General features: G+C 50.5%; 10 protein-coding genes across 10 annotated transcripts in view; 5 read left to right on the top strand and 5 right to left on the bottom strand.

Moving 5' to 3' along the window:
* Positions 1-788, top strand: part of UREG_05762 (ptc2 protein) — a gene marked incomplete at both ends in the record, with an annotated part of 1,899 nt that extends 1,111 nt beyond the window's left edge. The window contains 2 exons of the mRNA XM_002585027.1: positions 68-333; positions 400-788. Of these exons, the coding sequence (XP_002585073.1) occupies positions 68-333; positions 400-788 (655 nt within the window). The remainder of the gene's footprint in view (positions 1-67; positions 334-399) is intronic.
* Positions 789-2,056: 1,268 nt separating this feature from the next.
* On the top strand, positions 2,057-3,733 carry UREG_05763 (uncharacterized protein; the record flags this gene model as incomplete). Its single annotated transcript, XM_002585028.1, has 4 exons — positions 2,057-2,548; positions 2,694-3,022; positions 3,097-3,502; positions 3,602-3,733. The coding sequence occupies 4 exons, from the start codon at positions 2,057-2,059 to the stop codon at positions 3,731-3,733; spliced, it is 1,359 nt and encodes a 452-aa protein (XP_002585074.1).
* Positions 3,734-4,242: 509 nt separating this feature from the next.
* On the bottom strand, positions 4,243-5,522 carry UREG_05764 (uncharacterized protein; the record flags this gene model as incomplete). Its single annotated transcript, XM_002585029.1, has 2 exons — positions 4,243-5,376; positions 5,430-5,522. 2 exons carry the CDS (start codon positions 5,520-5,522, stop codon positions 4,243-4,245), a joined length of 1,227 nt encoding a protein of 408 aa, XP_002585075.1.
* An 837-nt stretch (positions 5,523-6,359) lies between these two features.
* UREG_05765 (uncharacterized protein) lies at positions 6,360-8,670 on the bottom strand (the record flags this gene model as incomplete). The annotated part of the gene is made up of 4 exons (XM_002585030.1): positions 6,360-7,275; positions 7,330-8,101; positions 8,156-8,529; positions 8,585-8,670. The coding sequence occupies 4 exons, from the start codon at positions 8,668-8,670 to the stop codon at positions 6,360-6,362; spliced, it is 2,148 nt and encodes a 715-aa protein (XP_002585076.1).
* A 227-nt stretch (positions 8,671-8,897) lies between these two features.
* Positions 8,898-10,058, top strand: UREG_05766 (uncharacterized protein; the record flags this gene model as incomplete). The annotated part of the gene is made up of 3 exons (XM_002585031.1): positions 8,898-9,002; positions 9,062-9,774; positions 9,827-10,058. 3 exons carry the CDS (start codon positions 8,898-8,900, stop codon positions 10,056-10,058), a joined length of 1,050 nt encoding a protein of 349 aa, XP_002585077.1.
* Positions 10,059-10,784: 726 nt separating this feature from the next.
* Positions 10,785-11,723, bottom strand: UREG_05767 (uncharacterized protein; the record flags this gene model as incomplete). Its single annotated transcript, XM_002585032.1, has 2 exons — positions 10,785-11,287; positions 11,420-11,723. The coding sequence occupies 2 exons, from the start codon at positions 11,721-11,723 to the stop codon at positions 10,785-10,787; spliced, it is 807 nt and encodes a 268-aa protein (XP_002585078.1).
* Positions 11,724-12,666: 943 nt separating this feature from the next.
* Positions 12,667-13,666, top strand: UREG_05768 (uncharacterized protein; the record flags this gene model as incomplete). The annotated part of the gene is made up of 3 exons (XM_002585033.1): positions 12,667-12,751; positions 12,903-13,127; positions 13,311-13,666. The coding sequence occupies 3 exons, from the start codon at positions 12,667-12,669 to the stop codon at positions 13,664-13,666; spliced, it is 666 nt and encodes a 221-aa protein (XP_002585079.1).
* A 721-nt stretch (positions 13,667-14,387) lies between these two features.
* Positions 14,388-16,895, bottom strand: UREG_05769 (uncharacterized protein; the record flags this gene model as incomplete). The annotated part of the gene is made up of 1 exon (XM_002585034.1): positions 14,388-16,895. The coding sequence occupies one exon, from the start codon at positions 16,893-16,895 to the stop codon at positions 14,388-14,390; it is 2,508 nt and encodes an 835-aa protein (XP_002585080.1).
* A 327-nt stretch (positions 16,896-17,222) lies between these two features.
* On the top strand, positions 17,223-17,825 carry UREG_05770 (uncharacterized protein; the record flags this gene model as incomplete). Its single annotated transcript, XM_002585035.1, has 1 exon — positions 17,223-17,825. One exon carries the CDS (start codon positions 17,223-17,225, stop codon positions 17,823-17,825), a length of 603 nt encoding a protein of 200 aa, XP_002585081.1.
* Positions 17,826-17,969: 144 nt separating this feature from the next.
* On the bottom strand, positions 17,970-19,144 carry UREG_05771 (uncharacterized protein; the record flags this gene model as incomplete). The annotated part of the gene is made up of 4 exons (XM_002585036.1): positions 17,970-18,124; positions 18,148-18,767; positions 18,884-18,984; positions 19,106-19,144. 4 exons carry the CDS (start codon positions 19,142-19,144, stop codon positions 17,970-17,972), a joined length of 915 nt encoding a protein of 304 aa, XP_002585082.1.
* Positions 19,145-19,495: the final 351 nt, after the last annotated feature.

A 19,495-nucleotide genomic window follows, 5' to 3' on the forward strand; every position in this document is an offset into this window, starting at 1 on the left:
TCGCCTTGCGATGGTAGGACTAAGATGCTACAATGGCCATAGAACCTAGCTAACGCATTTATTGCAGGAATCTGGGAACTGCCCAGTCCTTCTCAGGCCGTCGTAGAATTTGTCCGACGTGGAAATCGCCGCGAAACAAGCACTCCATCAGATTTGCGAAAACCCTCATGGATAACTGTCTGGCTTCCAACAGCGAAACTGGTGGCGTTGGCTGCGATAATATGACCATGATCATCGTCGGTCTTCTCAATGGTAAAACCAAGGAAGAGTGGTACAATACCATTGCCGAACGTGTTGCAAAGGGTGATGGTCCCTGCGCGCCCCCGGAATATGGTGAGCTTTGAGTTCCAATGATTATGGCTTCATTGTTGAACTATCAACTAACCCACCGTTTTTCAGCTCAGCTCCGTGGGCCAGGCGTCCGGAACCAGTTCGATGAGAACCCCAATGAATATGATCCAGCTCTCAACAGCCGAGCGGGCACTGGTCGTACGGGCCGAATTATCCTGCTTGGTGACGGCACTGAGCTTCTCACCGACATGGGAGACGAAGACGAGATGTTCGAAAACGGGGACACTGATTCCGACGAAGAACCACATACCGCAACCACCAATTCCGTTGAAGACCCCTCTAGAAACGAACGCGAAGGCACTCCCGGACCTCAGAACCATGTGGCCCAGACCAATGGTGCCAACGAGGGATCGAAGACTGCAGAAGTGACTCTTCCATCCGCCACCCGGGCTGAGCCGCCAGCCAATGCTACAGCCAGTCAATCTTCTTCCAGTTAATTATTCGAAAATCAGTTGCTGCATTACCAAGAGTTGAGGGTGTTTAACATCTACTACGACGGAATTCGCGGAAACCAGGGGGCTCTTATGACGGATTTCTTTGACTGTTTTCTCTCTGGTTCTTTTTTCACTTCATGTATTGCTGGTTATCTCCCCTGGGCTTCCTAGGAGGTTCTTCATCTGGAGGCCTCACGGTGATGTAGCGCCTGAACACATGACGATTGTGAGATTTGGTGAACGCATACAATGCTCCGGCTTTGCCATTGTCGGATGCTCTGGATGTGCCACCGTTTTCTGCTTTTGTTTTCCCCGGCTTTGTCTTTCTCCGTTTTTACGACTGCATCTTCTATTTCGCGAAAGGGGAGGTCTTTCGACGAATGAATGAAACTCATACGAGACGATGGCGCCGGGCGGACGAAGGCCAACGAAATTTTACGCTTTCTGATGATCGGAGAGGGTTTTCATCCATTTTTCCTATTTCTTCTGCCTGAGCTGTTATGTTTCCCCCCATCCAGGCGTTTGCGTGGGCTAAATTTAATCTTCGAGTGTGTGAATTGAGGATACATGGTCTTTTTCCTACTTCCCTTTGCTTTGAATCGGCCATCGACTACGCCCTACGTTCAATCGTGGCATTTACGAGTAAAAACTGTGCGTGTGCTTTGTGAGGAGGATATGCAATGCTTTCTTCGAACGGGCTGTGTTTTTGCGCTGAGGATTGGAAGACGTACAGCAATGGCATGGCAGACTGCTCTGGCTGTACGAGTCTTGCCAGCGCAACGGGCACCGATTCTATAGACGCTGTGTAGGAGTCTTCTGGAGGCGAGAGCAATATCAGAGCAACTAGTTTTCCATAGGTATATTGACCGCTACGTAGGCCAAGTGAAGCTGTGATCCGTGTCATCCTTGCAATCCGAGATGACCGTTATAATTAGGAAAAAAATTCAGAGCTGCTCGCCCCTTTTCCGTCTCCTCGACCTGCTTGTCCTTCAAGATTCATTTATCATTTATCATTGATTAGTTTTTTTGTTTTATTTCTGTTTTATTTCCTGGCTCTCCACACGCAACTCGGAACTGCGGGAGTGCGCTCGGGATCCACAGCCATTGGCAACTCCAGCAAAAGCAACAAAGCAACCTTCCCCCTGGCAGCACTGCAACTCCTCGCGACTTTTTACTGTCTATTTCTGCAGCCAGTCGCCAACGCCCTTGGGTCCTAAGAATCTCAACAGGCCAGCTCCTGTGCTCAATCCTTCATTTTCAAACTAAATCCAATGTCGCCGTCACCGTCGCCCTCCACCGCCGCGAAGCGGAAACGCACCGCCTCTCACCTCCCTCCGCCAGATATCCCCAAGTCCTCCACTGCAGAATTGCTCCAGCCATCATCGCGTGACGCATCCGGCGAAGAAGGAGGCGACGAGTCGACCGCGCCCCCAGCATCTCCAAAGCACAAGAAGCCCGTTGACGCGTCCGCCATTCCACCGTCCAAACGCCCACGCACCCGGTCCATAGTAGCTTCGGAAGCGGCGTTGCACCACAACGGGACCGCGGCGCTGTCGATTGGCAACAACGATCCCGGCGAGCCGTCCGAGACGACGGAGGCGAGTGTCGACATTGAGAATCGGATCGGGCGTCGATCGGGCTCGTTCCGTCAGCCGGCGGTGAGAGGGCAGGATGGGCGGATGAAGCCGCCGATGAGGGCTGGGTTGCAGGATCTCGCTGGGTACAAGACGAATCCGCCTCCGGGTGGGACGGCCGGTGAGGGTGTATGCGGATGGGGTGTTTGATTTGTTTCATCTTGGGTATGTGAGCTTGTCGAGCATTGTGGTTTTTTGTTCTCTTTTCGTGGTGCAATTGCGAAACGGGGGATGTATTGATTCGAGTGACAGTCATATGCGCCAGTTGGAACAGGCGAAGAAGGCGTTTCCGGATACACATCTCATCGTCGGCGTGACAGGAGATGAAGAAACGCATATGCGCAAGGGGTTAACGGTCCTGAACGAGGTTGAGAGGGCGGAGACGGTGCGGCATTGCAAGTGGGTGGATGAGGTGATACCCAGGTGCCCTTGGATCGTATCCCCGGAGTTTTTAGAGGAACATGAGATCGACTACGTTGCTCACGATGATATACCCTATGGAGCGGACGAGGGCGATGATATCTATGCTCCCGTGAAAGCAGCTGGCAAATTCTTGGTCACTCAACGCACTGAAGGCGTCAGCACTACGGGCATCATCACCAAGTATGTTCTCCATACGTGCAGGCCATTTGTCGATGCCCATTTGTTCCAAGTTTGCTAATATGGCGATCACATAGGATCGTTCGAGACTACGAGAAATACATCACACGTCAACTCAAGCGAGGAACCTCTAGACAGGAACTCAACGTCTCCTGGCTCAAGAAGAACGAACTCGAGATCAAGAGACACGTCTTCGAGCTTCGCGATACCATCAAGAACAATTGGTCTGCGACTGGTCAGGAGCTGGGCAAAGAGCTTCGCCAGCTCTGGCAGAGTAGCCGGTCCAACAGCCCTGCTCGACGCAGCTTCGATCTCGGGCAGAATGGCGTGACGAGCCCCACGGGAAATGGGAACATCTTCAGTTTCGGAAGTAACAGGTCGCATCTTGACGTGCCAAATCGGCCTGATAGCCCTGGTGCCGGGCGGACTGAGGATTTTGCGACGGGTTACAGTCTAGGATTGATTGGCGGCGTTCGATCGTGGGTAAGTTGGAATCTGTCCTGATCCAGTTACATATATTTCTCTTTTTTTTTTTTTCAACTTATCCTTGTCGCGATCATGATACTCATTAGACATTCACAGATGATGCGCAGCCGTACTTCCCTCCGCGACTCAATCAGCCATCCACCATCGCCATCCGGGAGTGATGAGGAGCGAACTGGCTCGGAAGAAGCGACCGGAGATATTCCTGTAGCACCTAAAGTCAAGACCTAAGTCGCTTCTACACGTCAGGAGGACTTTTTGTGAATTAAATCACAATCATTCGGGATTAGGATCATAATTTATCAGTAGGAAAGACGATTTTCCTTGAACGGTGAGACGATTGCCTGGCTATATATAGCCGGGGATCCCTAAATTTTCACTTCTTAACGAACACGCCTAATGTACACCATATATACCTTGTGCATACCGGGTTACTGCTATCAATATATAGTCTAATGGACGGGGCGTTAGAACCTCTACTTCTTTGCTGTTTTGTCATTGGCTGTCGTTGCACCAGGAGATGTTCTCGTTGAGATATAAACTCGGGCATCTTAAGGCGAATTTGATATATTCCGGTTCTATGGACACAAGGTGGTATAGCTAACTAGTCTAAATGCTTTTGAACTTTTGTACATGGTAAATATCATCATCTCATCAAGTCAATAACCGTGATCCCGATCCTCACCCTCAGCCATATCCATCATTAATTATCGATTAGGGTGGTACCGCCATGATTACCATCATCTGCCGTCATCATCATCTTCATCATCCAGCCCATGCAGCAAACTCCTCCTCTCTTCCTCAACCGCGTCATGTCCATCATTCCTGTACACAATCTTCGCCCGACCCCTTCCACTCTCCAGATCACCTTCATCGCCAGAAAACACGCCATCCACAGAATCCCCCGCCTCATCCTCACTCTTCCCATTCGCACTCGCACTCTGGCCGTTCCCATCCCTCGCAACGGCAACATATATCGCACTTGCCAGGATAATCCCCGACCCCGCCCAACTCAGCGGCGACGGCATCGAGTTCCACACCATCCGGTCATAGAACAATGCAAACAGCATTTGCGTATATACCATGTTGGTTGCGCGCGAACCGTGTGAGCTCACTTTGCCGCCGAGCACCGACGGCGGAGGCACATACGACAATCCCGCCGTGAGCAGGAATTGCAGGAAGAATCCGCACACACCCAGGCCGCAGAGGAGCAGGGTCTCGGAAAGATTGGCGGGAAGGCGGAAGGAGACGTTGGGCAGGACGAGCACGGCGATGGTGGAGATGATGGTGGTCAGGGTGGAAAAGTAGTTGACGCTGACGAGAGGGTGCGCGCGTTGGCCGATTTTGCGGATGGAGGTGTATGCCGATGTTGCGCCGAGGACGCCCATGAGGGCGGCGCCGATGGCGATGAGGTGTTGGTTGGAGTCGGAGTCTGGGTCTGAGACGGGCCCGTTGGTGGTGTTTCTGGCGGCTAGGGATGATGGCGAGAAGGTTGTGTTGCCGTAGGAGAGGCTTCCTTCCGGAGACGATCCTGATACGCTGGAGAAGAGTGATCCCGGGCGGGCGATGAGGACAACGCCGAAGAGGGAAGCGAGGCCGGCTAGTTGCTGTTTGCGGCTAAAGGTTTCATTGGGTATGATCAGGGAGCAGACATAGCATGTTAGGATTGGCGCGAGGAATGTCAGCACCGTGGCTTCTGACAGCGGCAGATAGCCAAGTGAGTAATAGAGCCCAAAGACACCAATAAAGCCGCTCACTCCGCGCAGGACAAGGAGGCCTCGAACTGCGGGAGCACCAAACGGCTGGGGAACTTTTTTATACCACATGTATAAGAAGCTGCAGAGGGTTGTTGCAGACATGCGGACAAACAGAATCTAGCATAACTGTCAGTACACACGTTGAGACAACGAGGCGAGCCATGACTGACTTCAAATGGATGCATTCCTTTCCCATGAGGGCCATCCAACTCCAGTAGCCTGGTCATCACGTTCATAGAAGCCCCGAAGAACTGCGCCGCCATCACCATCAACATCCCCTTGCTCAGCAGCCACCTACGAATGACCTCCTTCCTCCATGTCAAGTCCAGGGGAGGAGACGCAGCCACCAGCTCAGGCCCCGGAGACGGAGACGGCGAAACGGGCTGGGTAAATCTGGGTTCATTCTGGCTTGTGCTGGGTGGCAGTAGCCGGGCAGACACCAGAGAGTCAGACGACGACGAGCGCGAAGAATCTGTCGCGGGCACATCCAGATGTGTCCCGTAGCTTCTGAGTCTGTGCGAGAATTTGGGGCGTGAGGAGCTTTGTTGCGACCCGTCAGAGGCACCTCCAGGCGTCCAGCTGCGGCTGTCACGGCGGCCATCGCTGATTGAATCTTCTCCAGCATCGTCTGGCGAAACGACGGCGGGAGACGCCTCAGATTTCGAAACTGCCATGGCTCAACGAAACATTGACAACAGGAAGAAAGAAAGCAAATACTCGCGCCATTGACAGTGCGGCCCGCTAGCGAGTCAACCAACATTTGAAAACCGGCGCCCTGCACGGCTTTTTAAAGAAACATCGCAAGACATATGACTAATAGGCCCCATTGACGGGTATCTCAAGGGAACGGTGGCGATGCCGGTGCCTTTTGACAGAGTGACTAGAAAGTGACATCCGAATCCAAAATATCTGAGCCTAGGCTCTCATCCCTGGCGGCGGATCGGCCAGTTCGGAACTGGGATGCGACTGGGATCGTTGCCGGGACCCGAGGGGATCAGAAAATGCCTGGGATGTTGCTCTACGGTTGAAAAGGGTCTTGAACTAGAGAGCAAGTCTATGTTTGCTATTGATGCGCTTTGATACAGTGCCATATATATTTACTACGTGAAAGTGAAGGTATCTCCTCCCTTCTCTAGCATCATGCTTCCCATCCTCTTCGTCCCTGCAATCCGCTCCAGCTTCAGGGCATCCCATTTTGAAAACAGCGCCCGCACGCCTTTCTCTGCTGCTTCGCCCACCGCAGCGGGGTCTATTCCCAAGAATCCCGCGATTTCCTTGTAAAAGACCGGGTTCTCGGGTACGCCATACATGACCACGCGCTTAACCCCACGGATCTTGTATCGACGAAAGTGATGCAAGCGCTCTGTGTACAGCATGACGGTGTGGCGCCCGTTCATGAAGTGGCTCCTGGCTCGAGCAACGTCACGGGGCGAAGAATACTCTGAAATTGCGCCAAAGGAAAGATTCGTCGTCTGCGATGAGGTAGCAAAATAGTTGCGAATACGGACAAAATCGAGATACGAGGGAATGAAGATGAGAGTCCCTGCGGCAGATGACTTCCCGGAACTAGACCAGTTCTTGGCCAGTGATGAAAGGACGGTGCTAGTAAAGTACTTGAACCGAGCATCAGGGTCCTTGACAGGCGAAAGAGAGTCAAACCGAGAAAAGGTCTGCCTGACGGGAACGGGGACGGGCACGTCAAGGATCGCGCCTGGGTAGGTGCTGTCTATCTTGATCTTCCCAAAGACGTTATAAGCGTGATGGGAAAAGAGAGAGTTGATCTCGGGGGTTATGAATGAAGTCAGTATGAGCGTTTGTCGGAGATATTTGGCGTTTCCATCGAGGTACCATGTCCGCACGCGGCCAAAATCACAGCCATGGGCTTCTTTGGGCTGAAGATTTAGGTGAGAAAAGATATATTCAACGTGGTCCCAGTTTTGCATCAGTAGAGCGTCTGCGTGGTCGACGATAACGAGTTCGATAGAAGATAGAAAATCATACTCGATTTTTTTCCCACTGCAAAGAGTTAGTTATGAGCTGGAACACGGAAACAAGGCATTGAGTTCTTACTCTTCCTTTTCAATCGCGGTTCGTAACCCTAGAGGACTGGCGAGGATTATATCCGAACTGTAGAATTGAGAAAAGAATTTGACCGTTTTCCTCGTGAATTTCAAGCCGAGTCTGAACATGTCATCATCATTACCACCGAATAACTCCCGAAAATCTTCGGTTTTATCCTCCCATGTGTCATCATCAGCCGTCGAGAACGTCTCCATGAATCTTTTCCTGTTCTCTTGTTGTTCGGCTTGATAAAATTTGGATATTGAATCCACCACACGGACGCACGCTTGCCTAGTTGGAAGGATAATTAACACCTTTGGCCGTGTGAAGCCTTGGTCTCGGATTTCGATATCTTCTCCTTCCTTGGGGACGCGCGCATTGTTTTTGATCACCCGATCTCTTGTTTTGATAATGTGGTTTAAGGCATGGAGGCAGTACATATCTCGCAGCTTGGCTGCATTACCCGTGGTCCTCCCTCCGTAAATCATATCGTAATAGCCAAATAGATACGGTGCGACGCTCGTGTTAGGTGCATCAAATTGTGGCAGGTGTACAGACGCAGCTTCAGACAGCTTCCGTTTGAGAGTCAGGTCCTTCGGGCTGTGCAAAGAAGCTCGATGGAGATTTTGCTCCTCGCCAACGTCGGGATAAACAGCCGTAAAGCGCATCCCCGCCGGGAGAGTTTGTCTGCTTGTTCTCCATTTCTGGGAAGTCGCCTCGATTCGTTTTGACAATTGAGCCTCGTCAGGCTGAGAAAAATGTATCTCGAACGGGTCAGAACCTATACAAGAGTTAATCGATTGCCCCAGAATTTGCTAGAACGAAAATCCCGGACCACTGTCTGCCTCGTCTTCACTTCCTTCTGCTTCGTCATTTTCAACCTGCTCGTTGTCACTCTCAGTGTTCTCTGCCTCCTTGACGTCTAGATCATCCTGCAAATCCAAATCTCCCTTCCCTGGCGAGGCCTCTTTGGTTGCTTCCGTTTGTTGTTTCACATTCTTCTCCTTGTGCTTTAGTTTTCGTTTCTTCTTGGCCGGTCCGATAGAGTCCTCGCTAGCATTAAGGAGTTGAAGGAGAACGTTGTAGGGCTTATCGGTCGACTTTTCTTCTTCCTCGTTATCAGAGGAGCTGACCGAATACTCTGCATCGCTTGCTTCGTTCAAGGCATCCTCAGAAACCACTTGCTCGCCGTTCAAAGGCTCGCGATCACTAGCAAACTGTCAGTCACGGATGGAAGCAAGCGTAGCGTAGACGTTGAGCATACTCGAGATCTTGCACTCTGGAAGTCTCAAACCGGGGCTGTTTCCTGCGAGGAGGACCTCTACCTTTTGCTGCGCCTTTGACGGCCATCTTTTCATCCTCCAGTTCTCTGGAGCAGCTCGTCGTCGTCGCCGTGATATTTTTTTTCGTTTGGCGATCTTATCTTATCTTAGCGTGAAATTTCCGCATTCGAATCCGCACACACAAGAAGTCGCTTCGAAGCCGATCGCCAACGAGCCCAACCAGCCCCAATCTCGCCTTGTCAGCTTCCCTATTGCGCCAGACAGGCTGAACTTATATTCTACAGCTTTGCAATCATGGCTGACACTGGTTCGTTTATTCACCTGGCACGGCCTCTGGGTCCTGCTGCCGTGGGTGTTGCTCCCACCACTGCCCCTCTCAGCGTCGTGATACAACCACAAGTAAGACTGACAATGCGAGTCGGAATGCCATCTATGATAAGACTAATCCTTGTCTCCAGGCCATCTTCTCCATTCTCGATCATTCCCTCCGTCGCAATGCTGACCAAGAGCGCGTCATTGGCACCCTTCTCGGCACTCGATCAGAAGATGGCGCCGAAGTCGAAATCCGCAGCTGCTTCGCTGTCGGCCACACGGAAACCACCGATCAAGTTGAAGTAGACATGGAATATCAGAAGCAAATGCTTGCGCTGCACTTGAAAGCCAACCCCAAGGAAGTACTCGTGGGTTGGTATGCGACATCGTCCGAATTGAACACCTTTTCTGCGTTGATTCAGAATTTTTACGGTAGCCAGGGGGAGGGAACGTGGCCCCATCCTGCCGTTCATCTGACCGTTTCTACTGAGCCCGGGAAGGATATCGAAACTAGAGCATATATTTCTGCACCAGTAGGCGTGACTGCTGAGCGAGCCGCTGACAGCGCTGCCTTTATTCCTGTTCCCTATGAAATTCGGTATAACGAGGCGGAAAGGAATGGCCTAGAGGCTATTGCCGCTGCAAGAGACACCGAAGACCGGACGTCTACTTTGTTCACCGATATCGAAACCTTGGAGAAGTCGATTGAAGAGGTCCTCGACATGATCGATAGAGTATCAAAATATGTCGAATCGGTTATCGACGAGGAAGCCCCCGCTTCAACCGCCCTTGGCCAATTCTTACTAAACGCGCTGGCTTTGGCGCCAAAGGTTGATCCGGCTAATATCGAGAGTGACTTGTACGTTAACATCTCAATCATCCCCCGTATCAAATGCTAACAACAGGTACAGCAACAAACACATTCAAGACGTTTTAGTCGTCTCCTATCTCGCCAACACTATTCGTACTCAGATGGAACTCTCCAACCGACTAGCAACCGCTCAGCTTACTCTTGGAGGTGGCGACAGCGGCGCCATCAGTGGTGGTGCAGGAGGTGAAGCTGGTGGACAGCGAGGCGGCCAGCGCAACAACCGTCAACGTGGTGGCCAACAACGCAACCAACCCGAGGAATCGCGAGCCTAGAGCATGATCCACACTGCTTGCTACCTCTAATATGATATCTATTTGAACGACCGAATCCTGCCTTTTACTATTGACCCTGCTCTATGGAGATCCTGGACTGATAGACACGATTTTCCTTGGGAATTAACTGCGTTTCCATAGCCTTGGGAAACCCCGAACGATCGCAGTTGCTCATTCTAACCTATTCGGCTGTGGCTCTGGCTAAAAGCAAGGCGTCTTTGGAGTTTGTCATTGCTTGGTTGTATGTGTTGGCTGATGCTGCCCTTTTGCCACGGGGTTCCCTTTTCAGTTTGAAAGCCTTGTTCCTGCTCAAGACATGGGCACAAACTTTTCGTCCTTGTCCGCATGATGGATCACGAAGCATGAGGCTTGCATGTATAGATCAAATGAAATCATTTGAAATCACATGCTACAGATCTGATCTCTACAGTAATTTATTACTTTATGAATGCATAGCAAAAATGAAAAAGTATGAAATGCCATGCAACAGACGTGTCATTTTCATTGCAATAGTCAATAAAGGCTGAAGAGTGCGCCAAATCATGCACAAATCCTAGACTCCATTTGCATGCTAGACCTTTCTGGTAACGCCCGACTCGCCTTTGACTGATGATGTCACCGTTGAACGATTTCCCTGCCCATTTGAATGCCTGTTTCCAAATTTCCGTAGAAACGCCGTCGTTAAACCATGTCGTGACAAATAACCGCCAATCTCGTAGAAAACATTCAAGCAGTAGACTCCGCCTTGGTGGAAGCCTTGCGCTTCTTGCCCGTACCACTCTCCGAAGCAGCGGCCTCCGCACCAGCAGCGCGCCTTTTCCCCTTGCCCTTTTTCTTAGGAGCGGCATCGGTGCCATCCACCGTAGTTTCTGCCACCCCACCTTCGGAGCCAGCGAGCTCCCCAAGTCCCTTGGCAGCACCGGCATCTTTGCCCACACGGTCGTCATTCTGATCAAAAGCTTTGCGCGCCTCCTTCAATTCCTTCTCGAGCTGGAAGAGTTCCTGGACACGGCCCAACTTGGTGGCGTCGCGACGAATGACGAACATGAAATCATCGACTTTAACCTTCTGGCGTCCGGCGTGAGCTGCAACCTGGGCTGCGGCGTGGCAGGTTTCGATGATGAAATCGGTGACGATTTCATCGAGGACGCGGACAGTCTCCGGGTTGGGCTCTTGGGGGAAGTCAGGGTGAGGGGCGGTGTCGCCAAATCCACGGAGAAGCTGACGAACTGGAGAGCACATGACAATGTTAGCGAGAGGCTTTTGGCGCGGGGGGGAGCTTTACAACATGACGGAAACAAGTGTGCTCCACTAGCCAAACAGAAAGGAAAGTAAGAGGGAAGAGGGAAAAAAAGACTTACGCTCATTGCCAAAGTTCAGCTGGGCATGGTGCCGAGTCAAGCGCACGCGAGGCTCAGACATGCTGCCGGCTTCAGCAGCTTCGGTCGCTGGATCGCGAGCTTGATCGTTCTCCGCGGTCTCTGTCTTGTCGACAAACGCGAGGGTATAGTGCTCGTGGAAATTTGGAGCTGGAAGGATCTCGTATGTATGAGCGCCGTAGTCGAAGGTGAGGGGTTTGGCGGTCTTGGGAAATGGGATCCAGGCTCTCTCTACTGGTGCAGGAACAGAATGATGCTGGTTGTCTGCAGCATCGTGATTCTCCATGTTCTTAGTCACGGAGTCTAGCGTGAACTCAGTAGACGCGCGGTTAAGCAATAAGCGCAGGTGGTTCTTGGGGACAACGACACACAACTTGATAACAACAAGACGAGAGGAAGCAAAGAGGAACACAGAGAGAGAACAGATCTACAACAAAGCTGCCATGGTTAGTTTCCCTGCCTGACGCTCCGGGTTCTTGTCTGGTGGTTCCCCCGCCGACTGCAGTGCCTCCCTGCACAGAGTCAATGTGGAAGTGTTTTTGCTAACATGGGTATGAGCTTCATAGACTGCGCTATTCAACTTCCAATCCCTCCTCCTTGTCATTCTCCTTATTATTTGCACCAGTACCTATGCGCACTCAATAATGCCCGGGATAATGGATCGGAACCAGAATGGGTATGGCGCTACTCTTTTATGGCTTCGTTTCCAACAGTTGTTTCTCGAAGGAGAGCACCATTTCAAACCTACCTGATACTAATACTTCTATAATGCTAGTTTCTTTGGCATATTTTGGAAATGTGCCAGGGTTGGCGAGCGATTGAGCCCGTATGTCAGTTTATGCTGCATTGCTATGGCGGTAAGCCTCTCACAGTCTTTTTGTTTGTGGCACGATTTTTCCATGGATGTTTGGCTAATCGATCCTCGCTTGTAGATTTCGCTTTTCTTTGGCTCATAGCACAATCTACGGCTTCACGAGTTTCATGCATTTATACACACGTCGGTGTTCGGAGTTGGAGGCAGATGGGCTCGATAATGCTATACCATTATACAAAATGGCTAAAATGCTCCATGACATGTGCCATTTGCATTTCTTCTTGGAATAGATTCTTGTGGCTTTGCCAAAACGCGATGATAATGAGGACTGCCGCATAGAGCCACAATGTATGTTACAATGCAACATGCATCTCTGGGGACTTGAGTTGTTGATTCTTATATCTTCGGAGCCACCATGGCCTCGTTACTCAAGCTGATGGCCAAAGCACTCCAACTCGAGGGGCATGACGCACTAGGCCCGAAGTGGTTAACTCTTGACTGTTCTCAAGTGCTGGCTTCTCCTGGCTGCAGTTCATGAACAAGACTGCATCAAGCACACTCATTCAAGTCTGTTTGTATTTTCCAATGCCTGCTAGCTAGTATATGCTGTCACTGAAGCTAGACGCTCAGCATTTCTATATACCATATTAGGCCTTGCATCAACGAGAATGTCCGACTCTCCCTTCTTGGATTTGGAAGGCAACCGTATCCCTGGGGACCAGATCCTTGGGTATGGCGGGACTGGAATAGTGCTTCTCCGAGACCAGTTTGCCATCAAGATGCCGTTAAGATGGGCTAGAGATTCCCAAGCCGATGTGGATGAGAGACTTAAAGTTATTAAACACGAACAAGATGTCTATCGGCGTCTGGGGACATGTAAGGGAGTTGTTCCCTGTATCCATCTCTCTGACACCACGACTCAGCTCGCGTGGACAAAAAACGGAGAACTACGCACTTATCTAACGCAAAACCGATCCTCCAAATCCCTTTAGCTCTCATGGTTTCGTCAAATGGCCCGTACCCTCGCGCGTATACATGCTCATGCTGTGATTGTGGCAGACATTGCGAGCCGCAACTTCCTCCTCAACTCTGATATGTCTGTTGTATTTTGCGACTTTGATAATACATCACTGATGCCAATCGATATCAACATGGAGCCTGCCGATGATGATGGGTATTCAATACAAACGGATATCGGCCAGCTTGGGGCTGTATTCTTTGAAATTGTTACTTCAGAACGCTGCAATTTTGACCTTTTCCATGGTGAAAACATGGGCGGACGCATAGCCGAGTTTCCTCCCTGGCACCGACAGCCTTTGGCTGGGGCCAATCATCGAACAATGTTGGACCAAAGGCGCGTTTCAAAATGCTGCCTGCTTGGCGGATGCTTTGGATTCTTTCTGTCTCGAGAATGAGCCGACTCTACTGCGTGAAACAGAGAAGAATTTCAAGGTCTGCAAGTCCTTTTTGTCTTTGCCGGCGAGAGGTCTATCTATATAACCATTGATTATGCTTACAGTTACTGTCGGCGCTATGGCAACTCTCTGGGTCTGGAAACCGCATTGATATTGGCGTCATAGCAACAGCATCTACAATACCTGGCTCATGATATTGTGGGCTTTTTTGTTGGAGATTACATATATGGGCGGCGTGGCGCAATTAACACTTTCTACCTTCCCCCTTTCTCTTTTCTTCATTATTTCTTTAACTTCTTTAATCATACCTAGATAATCCTCTAGTCATGTCTGTCGGACAGTGATATGAATACCCCGGCTTTAGGCGCATCGATAGCGGTTTATGTTCATATCTGTCACGAAAGACGTGCTGCTCCATAGAATGATCTGGGTCTAGTCGAGGTACATGCTTCTCTGCAGTAACACGATGGGGAGCGGCGGTGAGGCTGGGTGGTGTTGGGATATTCAAGGCCATTGAAACGCTTCTGTATTTGTTTCAAAAAGGCAGTTAATCTTATGAGGTGTTGCCTGGCTCGTTAATTCTGTGACTATTTGGAGCATTTGCTATTTGCTTTTTTACTCGGAGGTTTGGCAAATCGCGGAGTCAACTGGGATCTAATCTTCCAGGCCGCAGGAGTAATTCGATTGCTGGAATGGTTTAATCTCTAGAACACGGCTTCTATCAGAGACATCTCTCGTTTACCTCTAAGAGATCACAAGTCTCTTCCCCGCTTATTTGTAGCTCTTGGGGCAGGATTTGCCTGTGTTGATCTGGACTACCCTCCATCCCCTGGATTGCCTCCAATCTAGGCTGATTTATCAATGTCAAAGTCTGCAAATCAACACCGATTCTATCAAGGGTCTCCTGAAGCCTCGCCTGATCGCGCATCCTGTTAACAGCCGCGAACGTATATTCATCAGGAGTCAGCCCCTCCAACAGCATCTGGTTCATCGCCTCAGCAAACTCGTCCACCATCTTGAGCTTCGCATATCCTCGAAGCACCGCATTCCACGTCGAGGTGTTCATCTTAACTCCATGCTCAATCATAGCTTGGCGGATCATGGCGAAGGTTTCTAGGTCCCCATGGCTCATGGCCGTATTTAACAAAATACCCCAGCTTACCATGGTTGGAAGCCTTTGCCGAATGGGCCTATTTTCGGCTTTAAGAAATGCGGTCTCTGGGAGGGGCCGGTACATATCCTGGATGATCATCAAGGATGGACGGATCCCGGTCTTATCTGGCTGGAGTGCCATCAGAAAAGTGTTGTAGATATGATCGGTCTCCGCCAATTTGCCAACAGAATCGTGGCCTTCTCGGACAAGTCTGTAAAACTGCTGATACACTTCAATTGTCTGTTCCATGCTCTTGTGCAAACGAAGGTATGCTGAAACCATCAAGACTAAAGAATGTGGTGAAGGTGGGAATTTCCATTTCCACCCTTTAACATTTAATTCCTCCCGGACTATACCCAGCTCCCGGAGTGGTTGCGGATCATGACCTAGGCAGTAAACTTGGATCATCTCGTTGAACAGTTTTGATTCCGTCTCGGGAGTGACTTGCCGATATAAAGCGTGCAAAACCTTGCTGATAACATGAGGTTCTTGTGCTAACTCAGAATTCGCCGCTATCGTGCGAAGGCAGTATTGTATCCTCACCGTATCACCACGCTCCACAGCATCGTCAAGGAGTAGTAGGTAGGTGTAGGAGTCCGGTGAAAAGCCGGAGTAGTCGTATATATCCCACGCCATTTCTGGGTCGCCCAATTTGATCGCGTTTTGAATAATAATATTCAACATCACTCGATTGGGTCGTATTCCCAAGTTCAGTATTTTGGGGAGAATTTGAAAATTGCGAGTTCCTTTCTCATCGTAGGTGCTATCCAGCGTGAGGAGTTTGCAGCAACGCTTGGCCACAACATCCGAGTCGAACGAAATCCACTGATTCATGCGATGAGGAAGCAGTTGCAGCACGCGAAATGAATTGCTGGCATCATTGAATTTATGGAGTAGATCCATTACAAACATCAAGGTAGGGGCCGTGACGTAGGTCTCCCCTTGGAGCATTTTTTCGACTGCTTCCAGCAGTTCACTTAGTTCGCAACGTTTGAGGTATGTACGTATTCCTCGCTGAGAAACGTTGATAACTGGCCATCTAGCTGGCCCAATCGTGGAACGTAGCAAGCCATGGTAATAGCTTTTGCTCTCCGGAGTACATGTCAAATGCTCGTAATAGAATGCATCAAGATAGAGCATGCATTCGGATACCATCCGAAAAGGAGGATAAGGTGAGTCGGCAGTGGATTCCAGAAATGTCAGTGCATCTTGGGGTGAGTTCAATAGGAGCCAAAAGGCGATATCTGGCCACCTTTCGCGCTTTTGCGACAGCTTCAACCCTGACCAGAAGCGCTTGCCGTCGGTGACATTGGTGAAATGTTTAGCCCAGCTTGCCACAATCGTCCATTCTTGCACTCTGAGTTGGTTCCAGATTTCAGTACTAGGTGTTCCATGAGCCTTCGCTTTGAACAACGTCTGGAAATTACGATTATAGTCTGGACGGACAACGGAGTGAGCATAGAGAGAGTTCCACCTTGCTTGGAATTCAATCTCATAAGTTCTGCTATTGAGGCTGAAACCACTGTAATGGCGGGCTTCCTCTAGGATAGCTTCTTCAATCAGGCGACGATCCTTGAGGATATGCGCCCCAGGGAATGCTGGATGCTGCTTTGGGTTTTGCTGCGCATGGGCTCGGGCAATTCCATTGGAAATTTTAAATGATTTATTTCCATTCTCTCCTTTTTGACCAGTGTTTGAGGGCTGGGCGGGTGCGGGTGCCGAGGCATTACGCCAGAGACGGTGAGGTTCTCTAGATGTATGTCGCTTGAAACGATCTGTCAGTCGCCGTGACACCGACGGCTGCGTAGACTGAGTCGGAGTCCTACTGGTAATTCTGCGAATTGGGAAAAACGGGGCACTGGGGGGCTGCGGAGGGCGGATGCTGTTCTCGGTTTGATAACTATCTTGTGTTATATCCAATCCGGGCGAATCGCTCTCCTTCAAGCTCGACGATAGACATTGTGAAACGGAGAAATGCCGAGGGGATATAGGCGCCTTATGCGAAGACTTGAAGCGGCTGGGGCATCGTGAGCGTGGACTGCAAAGCAGCGCTGGTCGAACGCAAACGCCGGTCATGTAGCTATCGACGGAAACGAAACGACCACCAAGTATTTCGGGGCGGATAGAGAAGCACTAGGTGTCCAAGCAAGCACCCTAGCTCAATGGGTTACAAGAATTTGTCGATTATCTTCTGTTCATTGTGCCTGCGTTGTCGTTATTTTTTGGGATTCGAGCTGGGGAGGTTTGGCTCTCAATTTGTGGCTTTCCGTGGCTGAACCTTGAAGGCTTGCTGGGGTCTCCAACTTCACGGCTTCACTTCGCTCTCAACTCGCCTTTTCAACCGCGAAACAGACAGGTCAAAGGCTCTCCACCGACCTGCGTTCCTTGTTGGCTCTGCTTACTATGGCTTCTACGCACTCCACCCTTGATGCAGCCGCGGTTGATCGCAAGACGCGCCTCGCAAAGCTTGCCGCGCTGAAAAGAAAACAGCCAGAACCAGATGGAAAAGAACCTCACCTCGACGAGCCCGACGGTAAATCTGCCGATGTTTCCTCAAAGTATCTTTCCGGAAGGAACTACGACCCAGAGACACGAGGACCCAAACTTGGCTTTGAAAATACACCTATTGAAGGGCAAACTACACTAGAGGAGAAAGCAGCCAAGATTTCGTTATCTACCGCGGAAACAGCACAGAAGGATGAGGAAGCAGACAAGCCGATCGACCTGTTCAAATTGCAGCCTAAAAAGCCAAACTGGGACTTGAAAAGAGATCTCGATGCAAAATTGAAGATTCTCAACGTGAGAACTGAAAACGCGATAGCACGGTTGGTGAGGGAGCGGATACAGAATGCGCAAAAGGCCGCGAAAGAGAAGACCAAGGGTGCCGACGTGGACGGAGAGGAAATCGGAATAGAAGGCGAAGCTCTAGTGGAAGGCATGCATATCCGAGAACGGGAGGAAGAGGAAGAGGAACGAAGGGAAAGGGAGGATGAGAACTGGAGCTAAACGATCGTTGATATTGGCGGATACGAGAATGAATCGGCGTGACGCCCTACGATTTATGCAATACGGCGCAGAAATATAGGAATCAAAGCTACAAGGGGCATGGCATGGACGCTGTTTCTAAACAATATATGATACATTTGCCTGTTATCCTTGGTACGGTAATGAAAAAGACCCCTCCGCACCGAAAACGCGCTTGTGAAGGCGATGGGGACAACGTGAAAAGAAGGCGAAATGCCATGAATGGAAAAGTCGCGGAACCTGATCGCCTTGGAATGACCGTCTCATGTTCTGTTCATGGCCTGTGTTAGGGCTAGTCGCTTACTGTACGGGCTCAAGCTTCGTCTTTTGGGTGGAGGGGCGGTATGCGCGGCGGCTGGCCTGTCCCTTGGCTTCTCCCTGGAGGCGGAACGTTCCCGCTGCCTGAGCCTAGATCTCTCGGGACTTGAATCTTGGGATGACCTCCTATATCTTCGGCCCGGACTGTGCGAATACCGCGATGGTGTCGCGTTTTGATATAACGCGGGCGTCATCGACCGTCTCTCCCTTGCAATTTTGCTTCTATTCCTGCTCCTACTTCTAGATCTGTTCCTCCAGCTACCTCGTCTGTCTGATGCATGCTGTCTCCCCCGTTCGTCTGGGCTTCGTGAATTCCATTTGCGTCTCAGGTGACGGTCCGTGCCACGTGCGCGAGAATGGGATTCCGCGTCAGACCCGGATGATGGATATGATTCTATCGATAGGCTTCTCCGTGCTTTTCGTTTGCGTTCCTCTGGCCGAAATGGTGAGGGTGATAGGTCGGCTCTTCTTCTTGGGGCCGGGGATTGTGAACGATTGGTGGATATGGTGGAAACTGAGCTTGAGGATATGTTTGAAGCAACTGAGCGAGACCGGGATCTTGATTTATGTCTGTCGGATGGGCCTCGATCCCCATTTAAGTTCCCCCTACCACGCCGTATTTCCTCCCCCCTTTGCTCAAAACTACTAGTTGCCGCGCTCCTGGAACAAATGATTATTAGTATTACCACGAGGGACTTGACATCCTGGCTTGTGAGACGTACGTTGGCGATGGTTGTTTTGGGAGATCACTTGATAAGGGTGGTAGCAGTTTCGGATTTGCTAATTGCTGGGTTCTAGAGGGACGTGAGGTATATGGGCGTTCCTGGGGGGCAGCTTTGCATTCATAACTGTAGTGACGTTTGACTGTTGTCAGTACCAGCAGAAGTATAACTTATTGACGAACGGAGACTTATCTCTTTTCAAACATTTTTGGCAGAGGGTACTTGGAGTGGCTTTAGACGGGCCACGTAACCCTGGGACATTGCGATACCGGTTCATCCCAATGCTTGCTCCAATGAGACTTGCACGAATAGTATCAGACCTGGCGCACGAGAGCTAGCTGGCGCAGGGAGATAGGAAGACAGCAAATGCAGCTGAGAAATCCCGTTCAGATGGCTATGGTATTTCAGTGATATTCACCCAAGCATAACTTGCTGTTTGTTTGCATATCACAGCCCGCTCTGCAGCAGTTCCACAGTGTGTCTCTTTTCCTTCCTGTTGTCCTCCGGATCCTCACAGAATCTCAGGCGTAACCCAACCTGGGATGACTAAGCCAGCCCTGCGCCATTACATAATCAGCCGTCCCCACAGTTGCGGCCGCCAAGCCACAGCCC

This window comes from Uncinocarpus reesii, genomic scaffold (genome assembly GCF_000003515.1).
Source record: "Uncinocarpus reesii 1704 scaffold_3 genomic scaffold, whole genome shotgun sequence".
In the NCBI taxonomy this organism is placed as follows: Eukaryota; Fungi; Ascomycota; class Eurotiomycetes; order Onygenales; family Onygenaceae; genus Uncinocarpus; species Uncinocarpus reesii.